This window comes from Pagrus major, chromosome 4, assembly GCF_040436345.1.
Source record: "Pagrus major chromosome 4, Pma_NU_1.0".
Lineage (NCBI taxonomy): Eukaryota > Metazoa > Chordata > Actinopteri > Spariformes > Sparidae > Pagrus > Pagrus major.
The window spans coordinates 534,170-559,118 of record NC_133218.1 but is presented as its reverse complement, the minus strand read 5'-3'; the positions used below and the strand labels follow the sequence as shown (position 1 = coordinate 559,118).

The following is a 24,949-nucleotide window of genomic DNA, read 5'->3' as shown; positions in this document are numbered from 1 at the left end:
GTTGATAATAGCGCCACCTGCTGGTGGTTTTTGGTGTGTGAGTTACAGATGCCAGTCTATACCACCCCAATCAGTTTCATATCCATAAGTGTTATGGTGTGGGCACAGTGCCACTTATGAAATGAAACTGCCACCAGAGCGCCACCTATTGTGAGATCGGTAACACCTTCGTCAGCTGTCCTCAGGAGGCCATTGGCAATGAGTGTACCAAGTTTTGTGTTAATCCGACCAACCAATGTCGAGATATAAAATACTTCAATTTAAATAGCGCCACCTAGTGGTCATGGGCCAAGATTTTGCACAGAGCCTTAGAGGCTCATGGGGAAGTAGTATCCTGAGATTCACATCATTTGGACACACCAATGTGGAGATATGCAACACTTCCTGTTTTGACCCGAATCCACAGGAAGTAGTTATGTAATAACTTGAGCATTCTTTGGCGTATCAAAATTCTTTTAATAACTTTTTGTCAGAAGGGTCCACAGATGGTGTGTGCAAAGTTTCGTGCAAATCGGTGAAATTGCAAATCGGTGAAATTGCCTGGGAGGAGTGCAGTTTCACTGCTCGGGCCCTAATTAAAGCTGCAAGCAGCGATGAACGGGCCCTCGCAGTCCACGCGGGTCGGGGCGTGCTGCTGTCGGGGCGTGCTCCTTACCCGGACCCATTGCCCCGTTATTGTGCGCGCATGTCTTAACTGATAGCCAAAAACGGTTTTGTGTTGATAATAGCGCCACCTGCTGGTGGTTTTTGGTGTGTGAGTTACAGATGCCAGTCTATACCACCCCAATCAGTTTCATATCCATAAGTGTTATGGTGTGGGCACAGTGCCACTTATGAAATGAAACTGCCACCAGAGCGCCACCTATTGTGAGATCGGTAACACCTTCGTCAGCTGTCCTCAGGAGGCCATTGGCAATGAGTGTACCAAGTTTTGTGTTAATCCGACCAACCAATGTCGAGATATAAAATACTTCAATTTAAATAGCGCCACCTAGTGGTCATGGGCCAAGATTTTGCACAGAGCCTTAGAGGCTCATGGGGAAGTAGTATCCTGAGATTCACATCATTTGGACACACCAATGTGGAGAAATGCAACACTTCCTGTTTTGACTCGAATCCACAGGAAGTTGTTATTTAATAACTTGAGTATTCTTTGGCATATCAAAATTCTTTTAATAACTTTTTGTCCAAAGGGTCCACAGATGCTGTGTGCAAAGTTTTGTGCAAATTGGTGAAATTGCCTGGGAGGAGTTCGAAAAAGTAGGTTTGCGACATTTCGCGAGCTAGCGAAAAAAAACGCCAGCGCAAATGGGCGTGGCCTCTATCAGGAGATTCAGCAGAATTCACAGAACGCGTGGATATAAGGTTTTTGAATGTGCGACAAAGTATATGGGAGTTATTAGCCAAAACACACTTTCCTTGATTGTAGCGCCACCTAGTGGTGAAAATTCTGAACGACAACAGATTATAAAATTTTTCGCCAGGTCTGATCTATATTCCAAGTTTGGTGACTTTTGGGGTATGTTCAGGCAGTGAAAAATGCGATCATTACGGACAAAGGAAAATAATAATAATAATAATAATAATTAAAGCTGCAAGCAGCGATGAACGGGCCCTCGCAGTCCACGCGGGTCGGGGCGTGCTGCTGTCGGGGCGTGCTCCTTACCCGGACCCATTGCCCCGTTATTGTGCGCGCATGTCTTAACTGATAGCCAAAAACGGTTTTGTGTTGATAATAGCGCCACCTGCTGGTGGTTTTTGGTGTGTGAGTTACAGATGCCAGTCTATACCACCCCAATCAGTTTCATATCCATAAGTGTTATGGTGTGGGCACAGTGCCACTTATGAAATGAAACTGCCACCAGAGCGCCACCTATTGTGAGATCGGTAACACCTTCGTCAGCTGTCCTCAGGAGGCCATTGGCAATGAGTGTACCAAGTTTTGTGTTAATCCGACCAACCAATGTCGAGATATAAAATACTTCAATTTAAATAGCGCCACCTAGTGGTCATGGGCCAAGATTTTGCACAGAGCCTTAGAGGCTCATGGGGAAGTAGTATCCTGAGATTCACATCATTTGGACACACCAATGTGGAGATATGCAACACTTCCTGTTTTGACTCGAATCCACAGGAAGTTGTTATTTAATAACTTGAGTATTCTTTGGCATATCAAAATTCTTTTAATAACTTTTTGTCCAAAGGGTCCACAGATGCTGTGTGCAAAGTTTTGTGCAAATTGGTGAAATTGCCTGGGAGGAGTTCGAAAAAGTAGGTTTGCGACATTTCGCGAGCTAGCGAAAAAAAACGCCAGCGCAAATGGGCGTGGCCTCTATCAGGAGATTCAGCAGAATTCACAGAACGCGTGGATATAAGGTTTTTGAATGTGCGACAAAGTATATGGGAGTTATTAGCCAAAACACACTTTCCTTGATTGTAGCGCCACCTAGTGGTGAAAATTCTGAACGACAACAGATTATAAAATTTTTCGCCAGGTCTGATCTATATTCCAAGTTTGGTGACTTTTGGGGTATGTTCAGGCAGTGAAAAATGCGATCATTACGGACAAAGGAAAATAATAATAATAATAATAATAATAATCATTACAATTACAATAGGGTCCTCGCAGTTTCACTGCTCGGGCCCTAATAATAATAATAATAATAATAATCATTACAATTACAATAGGGTCCTCGCAGTTTCACTGCTCGGGCCCTAATTAAAGCTGCAAGCAGCGATGAACGGGCCCTCGCAGGCCACGCGGGTCGGGCCGTGCTGCTGTCGAGGCGTGCTCCTTACCCGGACCCATTGCCCCGTTATTGTGCGCGCATGTCTTAACTGATAGCCAAAAAGCGGTTATGTGTTGATAATAGCGCCACCTGCTGGTGATTTTTGGTGTGTGAGTTACAGATGCCAGTCTATACCGGCCCAATCAGTTTCATATCCATAAGTGTTATGGTGTGGGCACAGTGCCAATTATAAAATGAAACTGCCACCAGAGCGCCACCTAGTGTCAGATCGGTAACACCTTCGTCAGCTGTCCTCAGGAGGCCATTGGCAATCAGTGTACCAAGTTTCGTGTTAAGTCGACCAACTGACGTCGAGATATAAAATACTTCAATTTAAATAGTGCCACCTAGTGGTCATGGGCCAAGATTTTGCACAGAGCCTTAGAGGCTCATGGGGAAGTAGTATCCTGAGATTCACATCATTTGGACACACCAATGTGGAGATATGCAACACTTCCTGTTTTGACTCGAATCCACAGGAAGTTGTTATTTAATAACTTGAGTATTCTTTGGCATATCAAAATTCTTTTAATAACTTTTTGTCCAAAGGGTCCACAGATGCTGTGTGCAAAGTTTTGTGCAAATTGGTGAAATTGCCTGGGAGGAGTTCGAAAAAGTAGGTTTGCGACATTTCGCGAGCTAGCGAAAAAAAACGCCAGCGCAAATGGGCGTGGCCTCTATCAGGAGATTCAGCAGAATTCACAGAACGCGTGGATATAAGGTTTTTGAATGTGCGACAAAGTATATGGGAGTTATTAGCCAAAACACACTTTCCTTGATTGTAGCGCCACCTAGTGGTGAAAATTCTGAACGACAACAGATTATAAAATTTTTCGCCAGGTCTGATCTATATTCCAAGTTTGGTGACTTTTGGGGTATGTTCAGGCAGTGAAAAATGCGATCATTACGGACAAAGGAAAATAATAATAATAATAATAATAATAATAATAATAATAATAATCATTACAATTACAATAGGGTCCTCGCAGTTTCACTGCTCGGGCCCTAATTAAAGCTGCAAGCAGCGATGAACGGGCCCTCGCAGTCCACGCGCGTCGGGGCGTGCTGCTGTCGTGACATGCTGTTGTCGGGGCATGCTGCTGTCGTTACATGCTGCTGTCGGGGCTTGTTAATGCATCAACTTCCGTTGAGGAATCAAAAGTGAAGGCAGTCAAGCTGTTATTTAGTCATTTAACAATAAAAGCGCCCCCTATTGGCCGATTTGCACCAAATTTGTCAGAAATCGTCATGTGGCCATGGAACACAACTGGGAAAAGTTTTGTGTTAATCAGACTGTATTTCATCAAGATACACAAGAATGTCTGTTTGACCACAATGTGCAGGAAATTGTTGTTTTATATTTTGGGCGTTCTGTGGACTAGCACATTTCTTTTAATAACTTTTTGTCAGGAGGGTCCACAGATGCTGTGTGCAAAATTTGGAGCAAATCGCTGAAATTGCCTGGGAGGAGTTCGAAAAAGTAGGTTTGCGACATTTGGTGAATTTGCGAATGGAAATTCAGTGCGAACGTGGGCGTGGCCTACATCACACAATTCTGCTGTATTCAGGGAACATATAGATATAATGTTTAACAATGTGCACCATATTATGTGGGAGTAATTAGCAAAAAACGTTTTTTCTTGATAATAGCGCCACCTGCTGGTCATTTTTGGTGTGTGAGTTACAGGGGCCAGTCTATACCACCCCTATGAATTTCATATCCATAAGTGTTATGGTGTGGGCACAGTGCCAAATATAAAAAGAAAGTGCCACCAGAGCGCCACCTAGTGTCAGATCGGTAACTCCTTTGTCAGCTTTCCTCAGGAGAGCAGTGGCAATGAGTGTACCAAGTTTTGTGTTCATCCGACCAACCGATGTTGAGATATAAAATAGTTCAATTTAAATAGCGCCACCTAGTGGTCATGGGCCAAGATTTTGCACAGAGCCTTAGGGGCTCATGGGGAAGTAGTATCCTGAGTTTCACGTCATTTGGACGCACCAATGTGGAGATATGCAACACTTCCTGTTGTGACCCAATTCCACAGGAAGTTGTTATTTAATAACTTGAGTATTGTTTGGAATAGCAAAATTCTTTTAATAACTTTTTCTCAGGAGCGTCCACAGATGCTGTGTGCAAAGTTTGGTGCAAATCGGTGAAATTGCCTGGGAGGAGTTCGAAAAAGTAGGTTTGCGACATTTTGCGAGCTAGCGAAAAAAAACCGGTAGGCGGAAATGGGCGTGGCCTATATCAGAAGATTCAGCAGGATTCACTGAACGCATGGATATAAGGTTTTTGAATGTGCGACAATGTATGTGGGAGTTATTAGCCAAAACGCACTTTCCTTGATTATAGCGCCACCTAGTGCTGAAAATTCACAACGACACCAGATTATAAAATTTTTCGGCAGGCCTAATGTGTTTGCCAAATAAAATCGCGTTTTCATATACGTTCAGGCAGTGAAAAATGCGATCATTTTGGCAGAAAAAATAAAATAATAATAATCATTACAAAAACAATAGGGTCCTCGCAGTTTCACTGCTCGGGCCCTAATAATCATTACAAAAACAATAGGGTCCTTGCAGTTTCACTGCTCGGGCCCTAATAATCACTACAATTACAATAGGGTCCTCGCAGTTTCACTGCTCGGGCCCTAATAAGAATCACTACAATTACAATAGGGACCTCGCAGGTTCCCTGCTCGGGCCCTAATAAGAATCACTACAATTACAATAGGGACCTCGCAGGTTCCCTGCTCGGGCCCTAATAATAATCATTCGAAAAACAATAGGGTCCTCGCAGTTTCACTGCTCGGGCCCTAATTAAAGCTGCAAGCAGCGATGAACGGGCCCTCGCAGTCCACGCGCGTCGGGGCGTGCTGCTGTCGGGCGTGCTGCTGTCGGGGCATGCTGCTGTCGTGACATGCTGCTGTCGGGGCTTCTACTTGCAACAACTTCCATTGAGGAAATGAAAGTGAAGGCAGTCAAGCTGTCATTTCGTCATTTAGCAATAAAAGCGCCACCTATTGGTGGATATGCACCGAATTTGGCACAAACCTTCATGTGGGCATGGAAGACAAATCAAAAAAGTTTTGTGTTAATCGGACTGTATTTCATCAAGATATGCAAGACTGTGTGGTTTACCACAACGTGCAGGAAATTGTTGTTTTATATTTTGGTCGTTCTTTAGGCTATCACAATTCTTTTAATAACTTTTTGTCAGGAGAGTCCACAGATGCTGTGTGCAAAGTTTGGTGCAAATTGGAAAAATTGCCTGGGAGGAGTTTGAAAAAGTAGGTTTGCGACATTTGGCGAATATGCGAATGGAAATTCAGTGCGAACGTGGGCGTGGCCTACATCACACGGTTCAGCTGTATTCAGGGAACATATAGATATAATGTTTAACAATGTGCACCATATTATGTGGGAGTAATTAGCAAAAAACGTTTTTTCTTGATAATAGCGCCACCTGCTGGTCATTTTTGGTGTGTGAGTTACAGGGGCCAGTCTATACCACCCCTATGAATTTCATATCCATAAGTGTTATGGTGTGGGCACAGTGCCAAATATAAAATGAAACTGCCACCAGAGCGCCACCTAGTGTCAGATCGGTAACCCCTTTGTCAGCTATCCTCAGGAGGGCATTGGCAATGAGTGTACCAAGTTTTGTGTTCATCCGACCAACCGATGTTGAGATATAAAATACTTCAATTTAAATAGCGCCACCTAGTGGTCGTCGGCCAAAATTTCGCACAGAGCCTTTGGGGCTCATGCGCAAGTAGTATCCTGAGTTTCACGTCATTTGGACGCACCAATGTGGAGATATGCAACACTTCCTGTTGTGACCCGATTCCACAGGAAGTTGTTATTTAATAACTTGAGTATTCTTTGGAATATCAAAATTCTTTTAATAACTTTTTGTCAGAAGGGTCCACAGATGCTGTGTGCAAAGTTTGGGGCAAATAGGTGAAATTGCCTGGGAGGAGTTCGAAAAAGTAGGTTTTTGACATTTCGCGAGCTAACGAAAAAAAACGGTAGGCGGAAATGGGCGTGGCCTATATCATGAGATTCAACCCAATTCAGGGAATGCGTGGATATTAGGTTTTTGAATGTGCGACAAAGTATATGGGAGTTATAAGCCAAAACGCACTTTCCTTGATTATAGCGCCACCTAGTGGTGGACGTTCACAACGACCATAGATTATAACTTATTTCCAGACCTGGAAATAAGTTAGCATTTTTGCACTTCCAGTTCCCTCGTGTCAAAGTCAATGGGTTTTTGGTAAGATGCCTGAAATGAGGTCTGTGGTTAACACAGGCTCGATAGATTTTCCCGTGTTGCTCTATGATATAAAATAGTCAGTCAATCCCCCACGTTTGATTTGTAAAGTGTTTACATGCCTTTAAAAAGGCGGTTGCTGACAAGTGGCTAAATGAGAGGTCATTGTGGACATTAAACGTCAGCACTCCAAACATGGAGACTCATCTACTCACTGGTCCGTCTTTACAGGCCGACTTTAGTTACAAAGTAGTAGTGTGTATATTATAGTGAACTGCTTAGTGGTGGTGGCGTTGAAGTAATGTGACCATGATGTAGTTTGTTTATAGCCTAACTTTAGGTTTTTAATGCTGACGATGGCATTTTTCCTTCAAGAATCATTAAAGTGGTGTTCTTCTGTGGAGATTATCTTGCTGAATAAAATTTATAAGTAACATAACATAACCTACATTCTTGGTATTCCAGTGTAAAAATACCATAGAGTTTTGTTTTTCATAGTTTAATTGGGTTCAATAGTACATTGGCACCACCCACTGTTTAGACTGTGAATTACATTGAATGAACAGCCTGCGGTGTCCACATGGTCAATTAGAGAGAATGCCTGTACTGCCAGAAGCTAACAACAGAAGCTAGATGCAGGAGAAAATAGTTCAGCAGGGAAGAGAAACAGGATCATTAAAAGACTAACAACTCCTGAATTTTAGTTCAGAAGGCACACAGGGTCTGTGGTTCTACTATAATTTGTAAATGTCTGTCTATACATTATTACTGAATTGAGACTGTTTCATAACCATCAAGTACCAAGGGGCCAGACTTTTAGATTTCCTATTTGTGACCTGCAAAGCTCTGAATTTAAATGTGTTAAAACAATGTACCTCTTATTTTTCCACTTTATTAGTTTTCACTATTGAAAAAGAAACATTTAAAGTACAGTAGATACAACAATGTACCATTCTAATCTCTAATCTCTTTAATTCTAATCTCTTTAATAAGAGTATTTCTGTACTTGGCCAGAGACATAACTGATGAATGGGTGGTTTTGTAAGCTCTGCTTAGAACGAACATTTATTTAATATTCCTCCTCTCCTTCTCATCCTTTCCGGGGCGAACGTGTCTCTAAAGTGCCAAATCCCTCAAATTAGTCGTGTTTTCAGGGTCAGGGCCAGAAGCCTCAGACTCACTTGATGCGGATCCAGCCACGGAAGCGAGGTCAGGGTTGGATGTCGACGCAGTCATGGCTGCCATAAAGCAAACAGAGTAGTGTGTGCTAGCGAAGATCGACTCGTCTGTGATGGCGGCTGCAGGTAAACTGCACAAGAAAATAGACAACCTGGCGAGTGATTTAAGGACAGAAATCCTGAGTGTTTGCGTGCAGAGTTTACAAAGGTAATTGAAGAAGTGCAGAAGGAAAACGCCACATTTGCAACCCGCATTGATGATCTCGAGGAGGAAGCTAATGGCCACGCTAACTGGGTTATAGCACTTAGACCTAAGTTAATACGCTGTCTACACAAGTAACCCGGTTGGCAGATAAGACCGAAGATTTGGAGTCCCGGCAGCGGCGAGATAACTGCAGACTAGTTGGAGTGGAAGAGGGATTTGGAAATATACGACCGGAGAGAGCCGTAGCTGAATTGTTGAAGGAAACGCTAGCCCTCGACTATACGCCGACGCTCGATCGGGCGCATAGGAGCCTGCAGCAGAGGCCAAAGGATGGGGACGCTCCGAGGCCAATAATCGTCAAGTTCCACTACTTTCAAGAGAAAGTGGATGTTCTTCGAAAGGCCATGGGTGCAGGTCCCATCACCCACAAAGGCAAGCGTTTCTCCATCTACTCAGATTACTCGGCTGCCGTCGGAAAAAAGAGAGCAGTCTTCACCGAGGTGAGAGGATTACTTCGCCGGTGCACGGGCGTGAAATACGGTCTCCTATATCCAGCCACACTGAAGATCATTGCCCCAGCTGGCAAGCATGTATCTTTCGAAGACCCGATTAAGGCGAAGCACTACATCGAGACCAATTTGCGCCCACGGGAGACGGAGGGAGAGTGACAGTTAATACACGGGGCCATAACAGGTACCATACATGCTGAGTGTTAATATTACAGTAGTTTGCACATACTGACTTACACTTTGACTGGTAAACGTTACCACACTGCAGTTGGATGCACTTTATGTTTGGACTATGGACAAGGCTGAGTGACATTTTTCAGCCATCTAAGGAATATAAATGTGGAGAAAAAAAAAAAATACCTGGACTGAGGATCCATGATGGACAATTATGCATAGTTTGCAATAAACACGTGACTGATGGTGGGGGACAAATCATCACAAGGTGCAGATATTAAGGGTTCCCGGACCTTAATTCCTACAAACTGATAGTAGGTGGGGATTTTAACTGCGTCCTTCATGCCCAACTAGACAGGTCAAGGCTAAGGTCAAAAAACACTATCTTGTCAGCTGCAGAAGCTATTAACTCCCTCCTTCGCTCTTATGGCCTATCAGACCCCTGGCGGATAAAAAATCCAACTATAAAGCAATTCTCCTTTTTTTCCCACGTTCATCATAGTTACTCCAGGATCGATATTTTATTGTCGATAACCAGCTACTTCCCTTAATTTCCAGCTGTAAATATCACAGTATAGTGCTATCAGATCACAGTCCAGTGCAAATGGAACTATTTTTTGCAGCCAATGTAGTGCCCCAACAAACTTGGCATCTAGACCCCCAATTACTTTTATGTGAACATTTTAGAACATTTCTCAATAATCAGATTGACTTTTTTTTGGAAATGAATGACACTCAGGATGTGTCAAGGGGAGTCTTGTGGGAGTCTATGAAAGCCTACATTAGGGGACAAGTTATCTCCTATGGGGCACATAGGAACAAGGAGCGTTCCAAACAACTTAAAGAGCTGGCTGGTAAAATTGCAGATATTGACAGACGCTATGCTCTTTCGCCTATGCCAGATCTTTATATGGAGAAATTACTGTTGCAAACTGAATTCAATACACTTATGACATGGAAAACTGAAAAAATATTTTTAAATCCAGACAGGTATATTATGAGCATGGAGATAAAGTAGGGAGGCTACTTGCACTTCAACTTAAACAGCAGTCAGCTGAACAAATGATCCCAGGAATTGATACAGGTGCTGACTCTATATCACGCAGCCCCCGAGTCATTAATGACCAATTTAAACAATATTATTCTACTCTATATCAATCGGAGGTAGATATTAGTTCGTCGAAGATCTACTCATTTCTCGATTCTATGGATATCCCAAGACTTTCTCTGGATGCTCAGTCATTTCTAGAGCAGCCATTGTTGCTTGAGGAAATAGCAAATTCCATCAAGTCGTCTCGAACAGGAAGGGTGCCAGGTCCGGACGGATTCCCCATAGAGTTCTACAAGGAATTCTCTGCAAAACTCGCACCTGTCCTAAAATCAGTTTATGGCCACAATTTCAGTTTTACTAAAAAAAGATAAGGATCCCGTATAGTGTAGCTCATACAGGCCAATAAGTCTTCTGTGCTGTGACTATAAAATTCTAACTAAAACCCTTGCACAGCGATTAGACCCTATTATTCACACCAGAATACTTTCTGCTCCACAGAGGTACAAGGCAGGGTTGCTGTCTGTCGCCCTTCTTGTTCGACATTGCAATTGAACCACTCGCAATTGGTATTAGATCAGATGGCAGGATTAAGAGTACATCCAGGGGTGAAACAAACCATAAAACTCTGCTTTATGCTGATGATCTGCTTTTGCAAATATCAGACCCAATTGAGAGCATGCCCTACCTTCTCCCTCCTGCTGCAAAAATGCAGTAGTATGTCTGGGTATAAAGTTAATTTATCAAAATCTTTATTTCCATTGAATAATCTGGCAAAATTGAAAGTTTACAAATTTACTTATCTGGGAATAGAAATAGCAGGTTCAATTAAGGCTATTTTTCAATACAATTACAGGTCTATTTTAGACCATGTCAGAACTGATTTGGATAGATGGTCAAAACTTCCATTCTCCCTGGCAGGACGGATAAATGCAGTGAAGATGACTGTAATGCCCAGGTTTCTTTATTTATTTCAAATGATTCTCATTTTTCTCCCAAAGTCTTATTTTACCCAACTGGATCGCTTTATCTCCTCGTTCATATGAAATAAAAAACCTGCACGTATAAAGAAGGCAAGCCTGGAGAGAGTTAAATCTGATGGTGGTCTGCGTTTACCTAATTTCTTATTTTACTATTGGGCAGCTAATATTGTTAAGTTGACATATTGGATCACCATGTTCGCGGATAAGGAGGGTACAGTCTGGGCTGATATGGAACTGAGAGCTTCCCCCCCAGTTTCCCCGATTTCAATCTTAACTGCCCCTCTCCCACTAAATATCAAAGCACCTGAACTGAACTCTAATTTGGTGGTCTAAAATTCGATTAAGATCTGGGGCCAGTTCAGAAAACATGTTAATTTGCCAAATATATGTAGCTTCTCTCCAATAATGTTTAACCATCTCTTTGCACCATCTCTAATAGATCAGGCATTTGCAGTTTGGCATAAAAGTGGCTTGGTCTACTTTCAAGATCTCTTCACCGATGATGGCTTTGCATCATTTAAATTATTATGTGAAGACTTTGGTAAGTTATGTACCAAACTCTCATTACTTCAGATATTTTCAGGTTCAGAGTTTTGTCTCTAAATACTTCCCAGAATATCCATCTCCACCGCCTAAAGACTTGCTGTATTCAGTCCTTAATGTAAATCCACTTAATAAAGGAGCAATATCAAAAATATATGCATTAATTCTGAATAGCTGTCCTCATGCATGGGACAAAATCAAGGCGGCATGGGAGGGAGAAGTTGGAGAAGTTATACCAGAAGACACTTGGAAAAAACCATACAGCGTATACACACATCGTCTCTCTGTATCAGACATGGCTTGATTCAATTTAAGGTTGTTCACAGATTGCATTATTTCAATGACAGATTGTCAAAATTATACCCTAATATTGCACCAAACTGCCCTCAATGTCAATATTCTCCTGTTTCTTTGGGACACATGTTTTGGTCATGTCCATCTTTGCATGGTTTTTGGTCTTCAATTTTCCAATCACTCTCAGTGATACCTTGCAAAACACTGCAACCTGATCCTTTGATAGCTATCTTCGGTGTAGTTAGGGATGAGCCAAACTTGTCCCGCCTCCACAAAAATGCAATCGCCTATGCATCATTGCATGCCCGACGTCTGATACTGCTAAACTGGAAGGGGAAGAACCCTCCTGCTTATGATTAGAGAGGTGATGTTGGGATTAGCTGTAGAAAAAAGTAGGTATACAGTACACGGCTTGGAGGATAAATATGACAAAACCTGGTCACAGTTCATAACTCATATCAGAAGCTTGCCTTTTGCCTGACCCGTCTTTATCTACTATTTTTTCTCTTTGACTGCCATGCTGGTCTTCTCAATGCCTAGAGTGTGATTGTTGGGACTCTTTTTTTTTTTTTTTTCCTTTTTTTTTTTTTTTTCCTTTTTTTTTTCTCTTTCTTATGCCAGTGGTCCAGAGTGTTGGTGTTATGAACATAATGGTCAAGATAGATTGGTTTGGGTCTTTGTATTCGGTCTGTGTCTGTTTTTGTATTTGTGTTTATTTGTTTTCTTCTTTTGGTGTTCTGTTGCCTGTTTGATACATGTATCTGTGTGGGTGTGTTTGTGGGGATGCCACCTGGATGGGGGGTGGGGGTTCACAACTTTTGTAAGAAATGCGTAACCAATGATGTCAATGTCTTTGATATTCTTCATTCATTCATCTTCATCTTCATCCGCTTTGTCCGGGGTCGGGTTGCGGTGGCAGCAGGCTCAGTAGGGAGCTCCAGACCTCCTTCTCCCCAGCGACACTTCGATCCCGAGGCATTCCCAGACCAGATGAGATATGTAGTCTCTCCAGCGAGTTCTGGGTCTGCCCCGGGGGCTCCTCCAAGTTGGACGTGCCCGGAAAACCTCCATGGGGAGGCGCCCAGGAGGCATCCTGATCAGATGCCCGAACCACCTCAACTGGCTCCTCTCGACGCGAAGGAGCAGCGGCTCTACTCCGAGCTCCCTCCGGATGTCTGAGCTCCTCACCCTATCCCTAAGGCTGAGCCCAGCCACCCTACGGAGGAAACTCATTTCAGCCGCTTGTATCCGCGATCTTGTTCTTTCGGTCACTACCCACAGCTCGTGGCCATAGGTGAGGGTTGGAACATAGATGGACCGGTAAATCGAGAGCTTCGCCCTGCGGCTCAGCTCCCTCTTCACCACGACGACCCGGTTCAACGCCCGCAATACTGCAGACGCTGCACCAAGAGCCTTGAGATCCTGTCCATGAATATCACAAACAGGATCGGAGACAAGGGGCAGCCCTGGTGGAGTCCAACACCCACTGGAAACATATTCGACTTTGTGCCGAGTATGCAGACACAACTCTCACTTTGATCGTACAAGGACCGGATAGCTCGTACCAACGGCCCCGGTACCCTATACTCCCTCAGTACCCCCCACAGTACTCCCCAGGGGACCTGGTCGTAGGCCTTCTCCAAGTCTACAAAACACATGAAGACTGGATAGGCAAACTCCCATTGTTCCTCCTGAATCAGAGGTTCGACGATCGGACGGACCCTCCTTTCTAGCACCCTGGAATAAACTTTCCCAGGGAGGCTGAGCAGTGTGATACCCCAATAATTGGAGCACACCCTCCGGTCCCCCTTTTTGAAAATGGGGACCACCACCCCGGTCTGCCACTCCAAAGGTACCGTCCCTGACCTCCACGCGACACTGAAAAGACGTGTCAGCCATGACAGCCCAACAATGTCCAGAGCCATCAGCATCTCGGGGCGAATCTCATCCACCCCTGGCTCCTTGCCACTGGGGAGCTTCTTGACTACCTCAGTGACCTCTGCCAGGGATATGGACGAGTCTTCCCCCGAGTCTTCAGGCTCTGTCTCAGTTTCAGAGGAAGTGTTAGCCAGGTTCAGGAGTTCTCCTCAAAGTTCTCCTTCCACCGCCCGACGATATCCCCAGTCCGGTTCAGCAGGTCCCTTTCCCGACTGAAAACAGCCTGGGCTGAGGTCCGCTTCCCTTTTCTGAGTCGCCGAATGGTTTGCCAGAACTTCTTTGAGGCCGACTGAAAGTCCTTCTCCATAGCCTCACCAAACTCCTCACACACCCGGGTTTTTGCTTCGGTGACCGCCGAAGCTGCAGCCCTCCTGGCCTCCCGGTACCAGTCTGCTGTTTCAGGAGACCCCTGGGCCAGTCAAGCCCGAAAGGCCTCCTTCTTCAGCTTGACGATGAGCCACCCTATGCTCGAACGTGGTGTTCGTTATGGCCAATCCATGACTAGCACAGAAGTCCAATAACAAAACCCCGTTTGGGTTCAGATCAGGCAGGCCGTTCCTCCCAATCACCCCCCTCCAAGTTTCCCCATTGTCACCCACATGAGCGTTAAAGTCCCCCAGAAGAACTCAACCCCTTCCAGGACACCACCCAAGGACTCCAAGAAGGCCGGGTATTCTGAGCTGCTGTTCGGTGCATACGCACAAACAACAGTCAGAGCCTTCCTCCCAGCGACCTGCAGTCTCATGGAGGTGACCCTCTCGTCCCTCGGGGAGAACTCCAACACAGCGGCGCTCAGCCGGGAGCTTGCTGGATCATATGTCATCTTCTCACTGGTACCTGGAGTGACACATACTTATAAGTTCATTGTTACAACCACAGACTTCACTACATGTTTCACAACTCTTTGTATGGTTTCAGATGACAGCCTCTTTGTCTCTGTCTTTGTTATCTGGAGGTCTGATGGAATTCTGACCTCTCTGTGTATGTGTGTGTGTGTGTGTGTGTGTGTGTGTGTGTGTGTGTGTGTGTGTGCACATTTAGGCCATTGACTCAAGAAGAAATTGCCCAGCGCAGGGAGCTGGCTAGACAGAGACATGCTGACAGGGTGGCAGCTGATCAGAAAGCAGTAGAGAGCCATGAAGACCTCACCCACTCAGGGAGTGCTCCACAGGAAGCCCAACCTGCAAGACAGAGTACAGGTAAGCTGAACTTTCCACTTTTCATCTATTTTTTTTAAAGATAGACTGTGCAGGATTTTCCTTAAAAGAATGTATCAACTTAGACAAATGTAATGCCTCTCATTCATCACTTATCACCCACTAAAATGAGTGGCAGTGTCTGTATTGGCAGAGACACTCCCCTCAGCCTGTATTTTCTTATTTTTTGTTGTGTTCGGGATGTTTCTGGGCGTTAGCGATTCTGGAAAATATAGTTGATTGTTCAGTCTCATTCCAAGGTCACATAACAACACTTTTGCCAACCCAAAGATTAGGTATTCTATGATGTGTGACTAAGACTCAACACCAGCTATCCTTGTCCAGAATGACTAATTCCCCTTTTGAATGATGTGTTTACAAACACCGCCAAACAAATCATGCATAAGATATCTTTAACACAAAACACAGGATAGCCAGTATTTTTGATGGGTTTTGCAAATAGGTGACAGTTTGTGAAATTATTAAATTTGAAAGGGAACTGTGGAAAAAGGGTGGAGGTGCAAGTATTGCATGTTAGTGTCACAATACTGGAATTGCTTACTTCAATACAATACCTTGAAAAATCTTGATATTCAATACCACAGGGAAAAACTGACACAGTAGAATGATTGTAATAAACTTTCCCCTTTAGATCAGGAATTTAAAAAAAATGTGCAGGGTTCCTGCCAGAAAAGTTGTTGGGTCTGGTTAGATAGGGGTCTGGTCTTGTTAGCCCAAAATAAATGCCCAGGGACATTGCAAAGATGGCTATAGAATGGCAAGACTAAACTCCATGCTCACAGTCACACACACAATCTCTTTTTCTCAATGTACTGAGTTATTCCTGAAAGGAGTTTGCTATTTGTATACAACATTTTAGTTTCAGAAACACTTTTAGAAATTCCACGATGCTCAGGCCCTGTGGGTTGCTGGTCTTGCAATACACATAAACATTGATGTGTGAACCGACAGATGATGTGTGTCTGTCAACTCACTGTCAGAGAAGAGAGAGACAGAAAGCACAGCTGGTATCTGTGTATCGATCAACTGTAAAAAAAAAATTAGAATCAATATAAAGTCAATATATTTGACAACACTATTACATGCTCAAAAGAGTTATTCTGTCCTGGCTGACAGATAGCGAACAAAAAAAAATGAAGAGACCCAGTAGATGTGCTTTACTGTTGCTTTACTGAATCTTCTCATTTAACAGGTTTTTGTAAAACTGCAACACAGATAAAGAATACACATGTTACATGAAATATGCAGTTACATTCTAGTAAACACATAAATGCAGCGACAAAGATGCAACTCACAACACAAATGAATCTCAACAACGAACCAAACCAGCCCCAGCAGCTCAACTAGCCTCTTGCTAACGGTTAGCTTTGCGATTAGCATTAGCATATTAGCACGGTTTTTATAACGTAAAATAAATGCTTCAAACATCACCTTAAAATTACAGTGCTATGAAACAACTAAAATAAACCAAATGCACAAGTACTCACAGTTGGTTCCACTCCAAGGCTCAGACAACCAACTCTCTGTTGTGGAGCGCTTGTAGCCTGAGCATAAACATTGGAAGGGCCTGGTACTTAAAGCTGCAGTACCTCAAAAACACCACCAGGGGAAAACTTGTTTTATTTACTGACAGGAGTCAGAACAAGAGTGAATGGGATATTAAACTTCTCAGTCCAAACCAACCAGTAGGAACACAGTCAGATTCTTTTTGAGAGCGATTAAAGTGATTGCTTATATTTACATGGGTATAAAAAAAAAGCAGGTAGAGGTGTTCATAATTCTGTTGATACAGCTAAAGCTATTAGATGTTTTAGATCCAAATAAAGAGAACACACTCACACAGGAACACTTTTTGTGTGTCTTATTTCTCTTTGCCAGCTAAGATGGAGAATTGGACATTGAAAGACTCAAAACCAGATGAGGAGGAGGACCAGAAGGAGACCTTCATAGCATTTGCGCGAGTCTACAGCGGGGTGGTAAAGAAAGGACAGAGAGTATTTGTACTGGGACCAAAGTATGACCCCGCCCAGGGCCTGAGCATGGTAAACTCCCTGTTATCAATCTCCCTCTGCAGTACCTGTTCCACACTTCTCTGTTGTCTGCATGATGTACAACTTCGTATTAAATCTGCATGTTTTTGTCATTGAAATGTTAATATGTTGGATAAACCAGTGTTTACCAGAAATTGTATTCATTTGGAGGCCTGTTACCCCAAAATATCTTGTTTTACAGAATCTGGCAGGTCTCTAATGATTTCCTTTGATCTGTTGCATACCTGTAGTTCAGTTCAGTTGATCAAGACCAAGGACCGAACCGTTGTTTAATTTTAGTTCTGCTGTGTTTCCTGTTTATACTGACTCATTACAAAACAAGCCAAGAGCTGTAAAGATGATGTCACATAGACTATCAAGTACTGTAACTGACAGCTACGTGGACCCACAGGCAAATCAGCACGTTCTGTAACAGTCTTTGTGGACCCAATGTGTTTATTTATCTTCTTAGGTGTCACAAAGAGGTCACAAAGTATTTTGTTATGAACATTATTTGAGCTGCTAGATCATGTTGCCAGCTTACACCTAAGCTGCAACCAACAAGTGAGCCAACAAAAGTTGGGTGCAGTTACCACAACACAAAGGTCACAAACCACAAGTGAATGCGCACAAAAGTATTTACTACAGCTAATCCCATAGTAACCTACCAAAAAGTAGTCCTCTCACAATAGTTGCTGTGCAAAGTGCAAAACTATCAAAACAAGTTTCCAAGACACCCTACCTCCTTATTACTTACCCAGATGGTTAGCTAACCTAGCTAGTCGACAGTGGCTTGCTCGAGGCGACTTCAAACGCCAAACTCTGTGAATCATCGAAGACCAGGAATATAGCCAACTGCAATAAACTGAAGCGTGCCCCCACTCGGGATTACCACCAAAAATAAGAAAGACAAAACAGTAAAATAAAAACTCAAGTAGACTGTACTGTTTGGTTTTTCAGCAAACATCAAAGATGTCAACCAGAATATAATATAATATAATACAGACACTGCAGATCATCATGTGCCATTTTACACCAAAATCAGTGTTTTAAGATGTGGGTAAACCTGCTAAAAATAGGCGAGTAACTCCTCTCCCATTGCCAGGAGTTTGCTTCTTTTTTTTTTTGCGCTTGTGTGTCATGTACGTCATCACGAACACGCTGGAAAAAACAGCAAACACTAGAAAGTGGTACATCATATACCTCATCAGACTACTCCTTGGTTTAAACAATAATATTCTGAATTAGTCACATCGTTTTTTCCGGAGCTGATGATGAAATAATAATATAATATTCTGAATTAGTCACATCGTTTTTTCCGGAGCTGATGATGAAAGTTCAGTTGATCAAGACCAATGATGTCTCACTAAAGAGTGAGACATCGTGCTTCTTTCTCATCTCTGTTGCACATGCGCAGTTCCGACCAGGCAGCTGGCAAGGATCAGGTAGTGACATGGAAGCCAGTGACAATATAGTGGTTCATTTTTGCTTGAACGGAGATGGATGGAAATATAATAATGAGACAGCGGCCTAAACTTAAAGGCTTGTTATAGCATCACGCGTGACAAGTGGCAAAAATTAGCATGTCCACCTGGGTGTTTCCAGCCGAGCCAATCGGGGCTGGAGCTGATGAACACCCATGACTGTGTCTTTGACACTGGAGTGAATGTTGATTGTACCCATTTGCATTAATAACGAAAGCCAGATGTTAGTGGGTCTTTAGTTCAGTGTCAAAAGGCAATAAACCATCATTTGGCTATGGCACTGACATTAGACAAGTCATTAAATGTCAGGTTTCCATTTGACCTTACTCTTCACATCCCAACTAAATGGGAAGTGAAAACTTATAGTCGTGGTCAAAAGTTGACATCCACTGATAAAGAACATGTATATCATGGCAGTCATCAGTTCAAATGATTTCTACAACTCTCATTTTTCTGTGATGAATGAGTGGAACACATACTACTTTGTCACAAAAACATTCATGAAGTTTAGTTCAATAATGAATTTATTATAGGTCTTCTGAAAATGTGAAAATATACATACAGTAATTCTAATATTTGGTTATTTTGGCCATTTTCACTCTAATAAGGTGCTTTTGATAGCCTGTATTTCTTCATTATACCCTGAAGAGGCATTTTTTGATTATTCAAGTAAGGCATTCCCTGTAGATGTACATATTTTTGTTTATATTTTTATGCAGGTTGGGGCTGGTTTGTTAGATGTAAGTTTACAAGTGGATGTAAACTTTTGAAAACGACTGTAGCTGTCCATGCATTGTTATCCCAAATACATTATTGCAAATACTACATTTGTCAGCCACTTTGCTCCTCAAGCTCATTCCTTCTCTCATCCCTGCCAGCTGCCAGAGGGTTGCAGTGCTTCACACTATGTGCCTGAGGTGCCTCATCTATCCTGCTGTTGCTTGGAAAGCTTATACCTGCTGATGGGCAGAGAGCTAGAGGAGCTGGAGGAGGTGCCTGCAGGAAATGTCTTGGGTAAATATGTCTCTATATTCTTTCTGGTTATTGCATTACTATGGCTGTTTTTTCGCTTTTTGGAGAGATTTCATAATCTCAGTTTAGAGACTTCAGAAACTCTTTCTGAAAAAAAAAAAAAATGGTTGAGTTTGGATGCTTGGAAAACATTTGATTGCATCCTTGTAACTTCAGCAAATTGTGACAAATGATTCTGTGGTCTTTGACATGATTGGCTTTATCAGGTATACATCATGTGGTGCAGACATCAGCCAGGAGCAGCCTTAAATCCAAGCTGAATTAAAATGACTCTTATTCCGACACGCTCCCCTCTTCTCCCAGTGGTGTTAGATGCTCAGTTTGGACAGTCGAAAGATAACAAAACCTGCATTTGCTTTTCCAATGCTAATGAATGTATTTCTTTAGCAGGTAATACTTGTACTTGTACTACATACTACATTCTGTATTGTAGTATGTATAGAAGCATGTGAGCGTCCACTGTCATGTCTTGGAAAATAGCTCTGCTGATGTCACCAGGATTATCTCAACCTGGGCTCCAGATTTATGACATAAAATCAGATTTTCAAACTGGAGGTGTATCACAGGAAATGTAGGATTCATTGTTTGAATAGCAATAGCATTGTTGGAGCTTTACATCAGGATATGTTGACCTCTGCTGCTTTGCTGTCGACCAACATGATCTGCTTTTTGGTGTCAGGTTTTATTTGTTTAAAATAGTTTGACCTACTTGTTGGCTTTTGGTGTAACTACTGTGTCTCACCCTAATGCCCATAGTGATTTCTACTACCATCACTGTCCAACACGAGTTTCTGCACTGCATACCTCACTTTTACAACTTGTGAACTACAAATTGAGTCAGACCCTCAATCTTTATTCTCTAAGTTTCTGTGAAAGCTCATATCTCTTGTCCCACACCTTCTTCCCTTGATCCAGCTGAACAGATATGTGTACAGGCTAAATGATTATACACGTTTGAAGTCTTTCTCTGACAGTCACACACATTATTTGATGTGTATATATTCTTTGAGTCATCGTCCGGCAAAGTAGTCCAAATGTTATGCCTGCTCAGCACAAATCCCACACTAGATATGGTGTAAAACATATTCTGTTGCTGGCCTCCTACTTTACTGTGCCAGTAAAATTTACATTTACCTTTTTGTTAACCCTCCATTTGAAGGCTGTTGTAACTGTGTCATGATAGCTGACTGGATTTAAGCTTTAGGGATGTCTTTGACTGTTGACTATGATTGACAAGTCATTGTTTGCCAGTTTCATTTGGTTGATAATGGATTGTATGTGTTGGAGGGTCTATTTACCCAAATTACACAAACAAGAAAAACAACAACAAGTGAGTATTTGAGTTAAAGTTAAAATGTCATACATTTTTGGGTTCTAGCTTCCCATATGTGTGGATTTGCTTATGTTTTTGTCTTATGTTAGAGTCAAGGTTCAAGGTGATTTAGTTGTCATCATACAACACAGGGCTGCATAACGCAATGAAAGTTACTTTTTTCCCTCCTTCATGCTACACACACATCTTTGTGAATGTAAACAGCAGCAACAGATAGTGATGATGATATTAGAAGTTCAACATCTGGGAAATACTGTCTGTCTACATTGATTAGGTTTAAGCACCAAGCATCAATGATGTTAACACAGAGTCCACTTCTCCTCCTTCCACTGCTGTAGTCCTGCACTCTGTGGGCTCAGGTCACAGTCCACCTGTTGAGTGCAACAGCTTGATCCAGGATGTAGTGGTGGAGACATGTCTCTGAATAGATGTGGGCACAACAATCTATGATTTCTTGTTGCGAATATATGAGTCAGTATTGCAATATGAGTCTAATTTGTCAAAAAATCCAAGCAGGATTTACCCTGACTTTCTTCCCCTCCTCCCTCTCCAGTGCTAATGAATGTATTTCTGTCACAGGTAATATGTGTTTCAGCAACAAAGCATAAAAATAACAGTTAAAAAACAAAAATTTAGAGAAGTTTCAAGGAGCTACTCGCTGCTGTATCTGCATGTGCTGCTGTCTCATTATCTCATTAGAAAAAACAACAATAAACAAAACCAACAATGAATTGATCATATTAATGAATATGTCTCGCAGTGTACCCATGTGCAATAGTCATATCGCAGGATGTGCAATGTCAAGTAAGGCAAATGAGCTCAAACACCTCATCAACTTTTTTGCTGCTTGACTCAGAAGGAAAACTTGCACAGTTCTCATTTTCCATGTCTAGTTTACCATAGACGTCTGTTTAATAATACATAATTTAGTTTGATTTAAGGGTTATTGGCTTCATGGGAATTTTTGTTGCTTGAGAGTGCCATGCAGGCTCTGCATGCACAGCGAACCACCAATCACAATCATTCCTGATCAATTTTACAAACATAGCAGGGCCTACTTTGGTTATTGGTTGTAATAAAATGCACTCTCCTGTACAATCACCCCAATCATTCTATAATTATGTTATTTCCAAACAGAGCTCTTTAAGTTATCTGATGAAAATGTGTACAATATCGCACAGCCCTAATGTAAAACCTTGCATATCATATATATTACAGCTCCATTGTTAAAAACTAAGGGTGCTCCAATTGATCGGGCACTAATCATTATTGATGATAATTAACATTGTTCGGTGGTCTCTATAAAGCCCAATCCGAAGAGCCGATCAGATAAACACAACAGTTTCTCTACGCACTGCTAAAATGTCACTGCCACACACACCACAGACCTCTGCTACTCACTGGCAGCTAACAGCTAACTAACTATCCTCCTGCCAATATCAATATGGATTTTCAGTGACCCAAGAAAAGGAGAGTAAGTATCTGGGGGTCTTGTTAACGGGTGATGGGACCGTCCGCTGAGCCAGACTGTCGCGCTGAAGAGAGAGCTGGGCCAGAAGGTGAAGCTCTGGATTTACCATTCCAGCTATGTTCTGACCCTCACCTATGGCCACGAGTGGTGGGTAGTGACTAGGGCTGGGCGATATGGCCTAAAAATAAAATCTCCCATTTTTTCACACCAAACTCAATTTACGATTTTAATCGTTTTTTTTTCCTTCTGAAAAACAAACTACAAATGACAAAGAAATTAAATAAAGTATTGCTTATATTTTAACAATAAAATGAACAAAGGCAAACTGATTTTCCCTTCTGGGATTAATAAATTGAACTGAATTTCCCTTTTGGGGTTAAAGTGCAACCAAACACAAGGCTAGAAATAGGCTTGTAAACAAAACGACAGGCCCTGCCATTGTAAACAACAGTGAAAATGTAACTTTTTCACTAGCTTTCTACTAGCATGTCCCAACTTCCAGGGACCTAATTTTCTTTTAAGGGAAAGTTAGTTTTTTCTTATGTAAACATGCCTTAGAAAATGCTCACTTCTCTCACAGTAATGCAGTGCACCTTCAAACTCACTTCAGAAATAGATAAAAGAACCTCCCCTTGAAAAAAAATACATGTCCCTTTTTGATAAAGCACTTTTGTAAACATAAATTTAACAAGTCAGATTGCATGCTATTACAAAATAGATACATTTCCCCATTTGGATTGATATAGCGCAAACCTAACTTTGATTGAAGTTAATGAAAATAAATAAAGGATAAATAAAGGTTGCCTCTTGTAAACAAAAAGTATTTTGTATCCCTGAAGATATGTAAACAAAATTAAATATCTGCATGCATTGCATTGCATAGTAAACATCACATGTTGGTAGATATACAGGACAGGAGGTGCATGCTTGCTGTCTTTAGTTTCAATTTTTTTTTCTTTTTACACATTTTTGGCAAGGAAGACGAGCCTGTCTACTACTTCTGGCTTGAGGAATGCCCTGTTGCATGTAGCAATGCCACAATGCAACTGCATCCGTAACAGCTTTCCACCTTGTCTTATGTAACTTGTAGTGAATAACATTACCACTTGGCTGCATGCCTCTGATTGAGATGCTGAAATAAATTGGTTGTGCTGCTGCCTTTAGTTGCAGCAGCCTTGAAACAAACTTTGCAGTGGACCGTGGTTTGTTCAAGGTCTGACACCGCAAAACCGAACCAGTTCCAAACTACTGACGAACACTGGGGAACATACACTTCTCTGCTTGCTGCCATCTTGTTGTGTGTGGAAAGTAAATGCAGGGGAGGGCAGAGCCCACTGAGCCCACTATGAACTACAGGAGCCCAAGGGGAACAGCGGAGGAAGTAAAAGAGAAAACAAATTTTCATGTAAAAAAATTGTCCTAAACCACAAATTTGAATTCACCGATAAAATCGGTGTTTTGCCCAGCCCTAGTAGTGACCGAAAGAATGTGATCGCGGATACAAGCGGCTGAAATTAGTTTCCTCCATAGTGGGGATGGGAACACTCTTAGAGATAGGTTGAGGAGTTCAGACATCTGCGGGGAGCTCGGCGTAAAGCCACTGCCCCTTTCGCTTCAAAAGGAGCCAGCTGAGGTGGTTTGAGCATCTGATTTGCAACTGAGAGGGAGACCCTGGGGCAGACCCAGGAAAGCTTTGCTGAGGGGGCAGGATGTCTGGAATAACCGTCTCAGCCTGTTGCCTCTGCGACCCGTGGAAGAAGGATGGATGGATTGAGTTACAGACACTTGACATCAGTGTAAATTTCATCTTGTGAAAAATCTTCATCTTGTGTCAGAGATGAAAGTAACCAGATACAAACAGTGGCCAGGTGGTGGATTACTGGCTTCGGGGCACAAATACATCACTACAAAGACTGAGACACAGAGTTATCCACTCAGTGTTACTGAATTCTGTGTCCTATTCACTTTTCTTTTAAAGTTTCTTTTTACAGTTTACAGTAAACATTTCATTTTTGTTTTAATGAAATTATTTCCTCAACATTTTAATGCCACTACACTTAACCATGCCACTAGTAACAACTATAGATCACAATAAAGTGAAGAAACGTCCTTTTGATCGGTGATCAGTGATTGGTATCGGCCGATACTGCTTCAGCAATTGGTGATCAGCACCCTTATCAAAAACCATTAAAAACACATCAATGATGACACACTGTTCCTTCATTACCTTGAACCAAATCTGAATCTTTTCGAATCCTTTATCAAATATAATTGTGTGTCTTTTTTCATCTCTAAGTAACTCAAGTTATGAATGACTGCGGCATTAGCTGCTTTCTTGTTCATGCCTCTACTTTAAACCACGCCCATCTTCAAACTTGGCTTTCATTTTTATCTCAACTGCTCACCTGTAAATTTTTGTGACTGTGTCTTCCATGGTTGTGAGGC

The 24,949-nt window shown here is 42.3% G+C and overlaps 1 protein-coding gene across 1 annotated transcript in view; it reads left to right on the top strand.

Moving 5' to 3' along the window:
* Positions 1–24,949, top strand: part of efl1 (elongation factor like GTPase 1) — a 112,474-nt gene that overhangs the window by 69,121 nt on the left and 18,404 nt on the right. Inside the window, exons 13-15 of the mRNA XM_073464347.1 lie at positions 14,979–15,136; positions 17,033–17,196; positions 19,547–19,682. Coding sequence (XP_073320448.1) covers positions 14,979–15,136; positions 17,033–17,196; positions 19,547–19,682 — 458 coding nt within the window. The remainder of the gene's footprint in view (positions 1–14,978; positions 15,137–17,032; positions 17,197–19,546; positions 19,683–24,949) is intronic.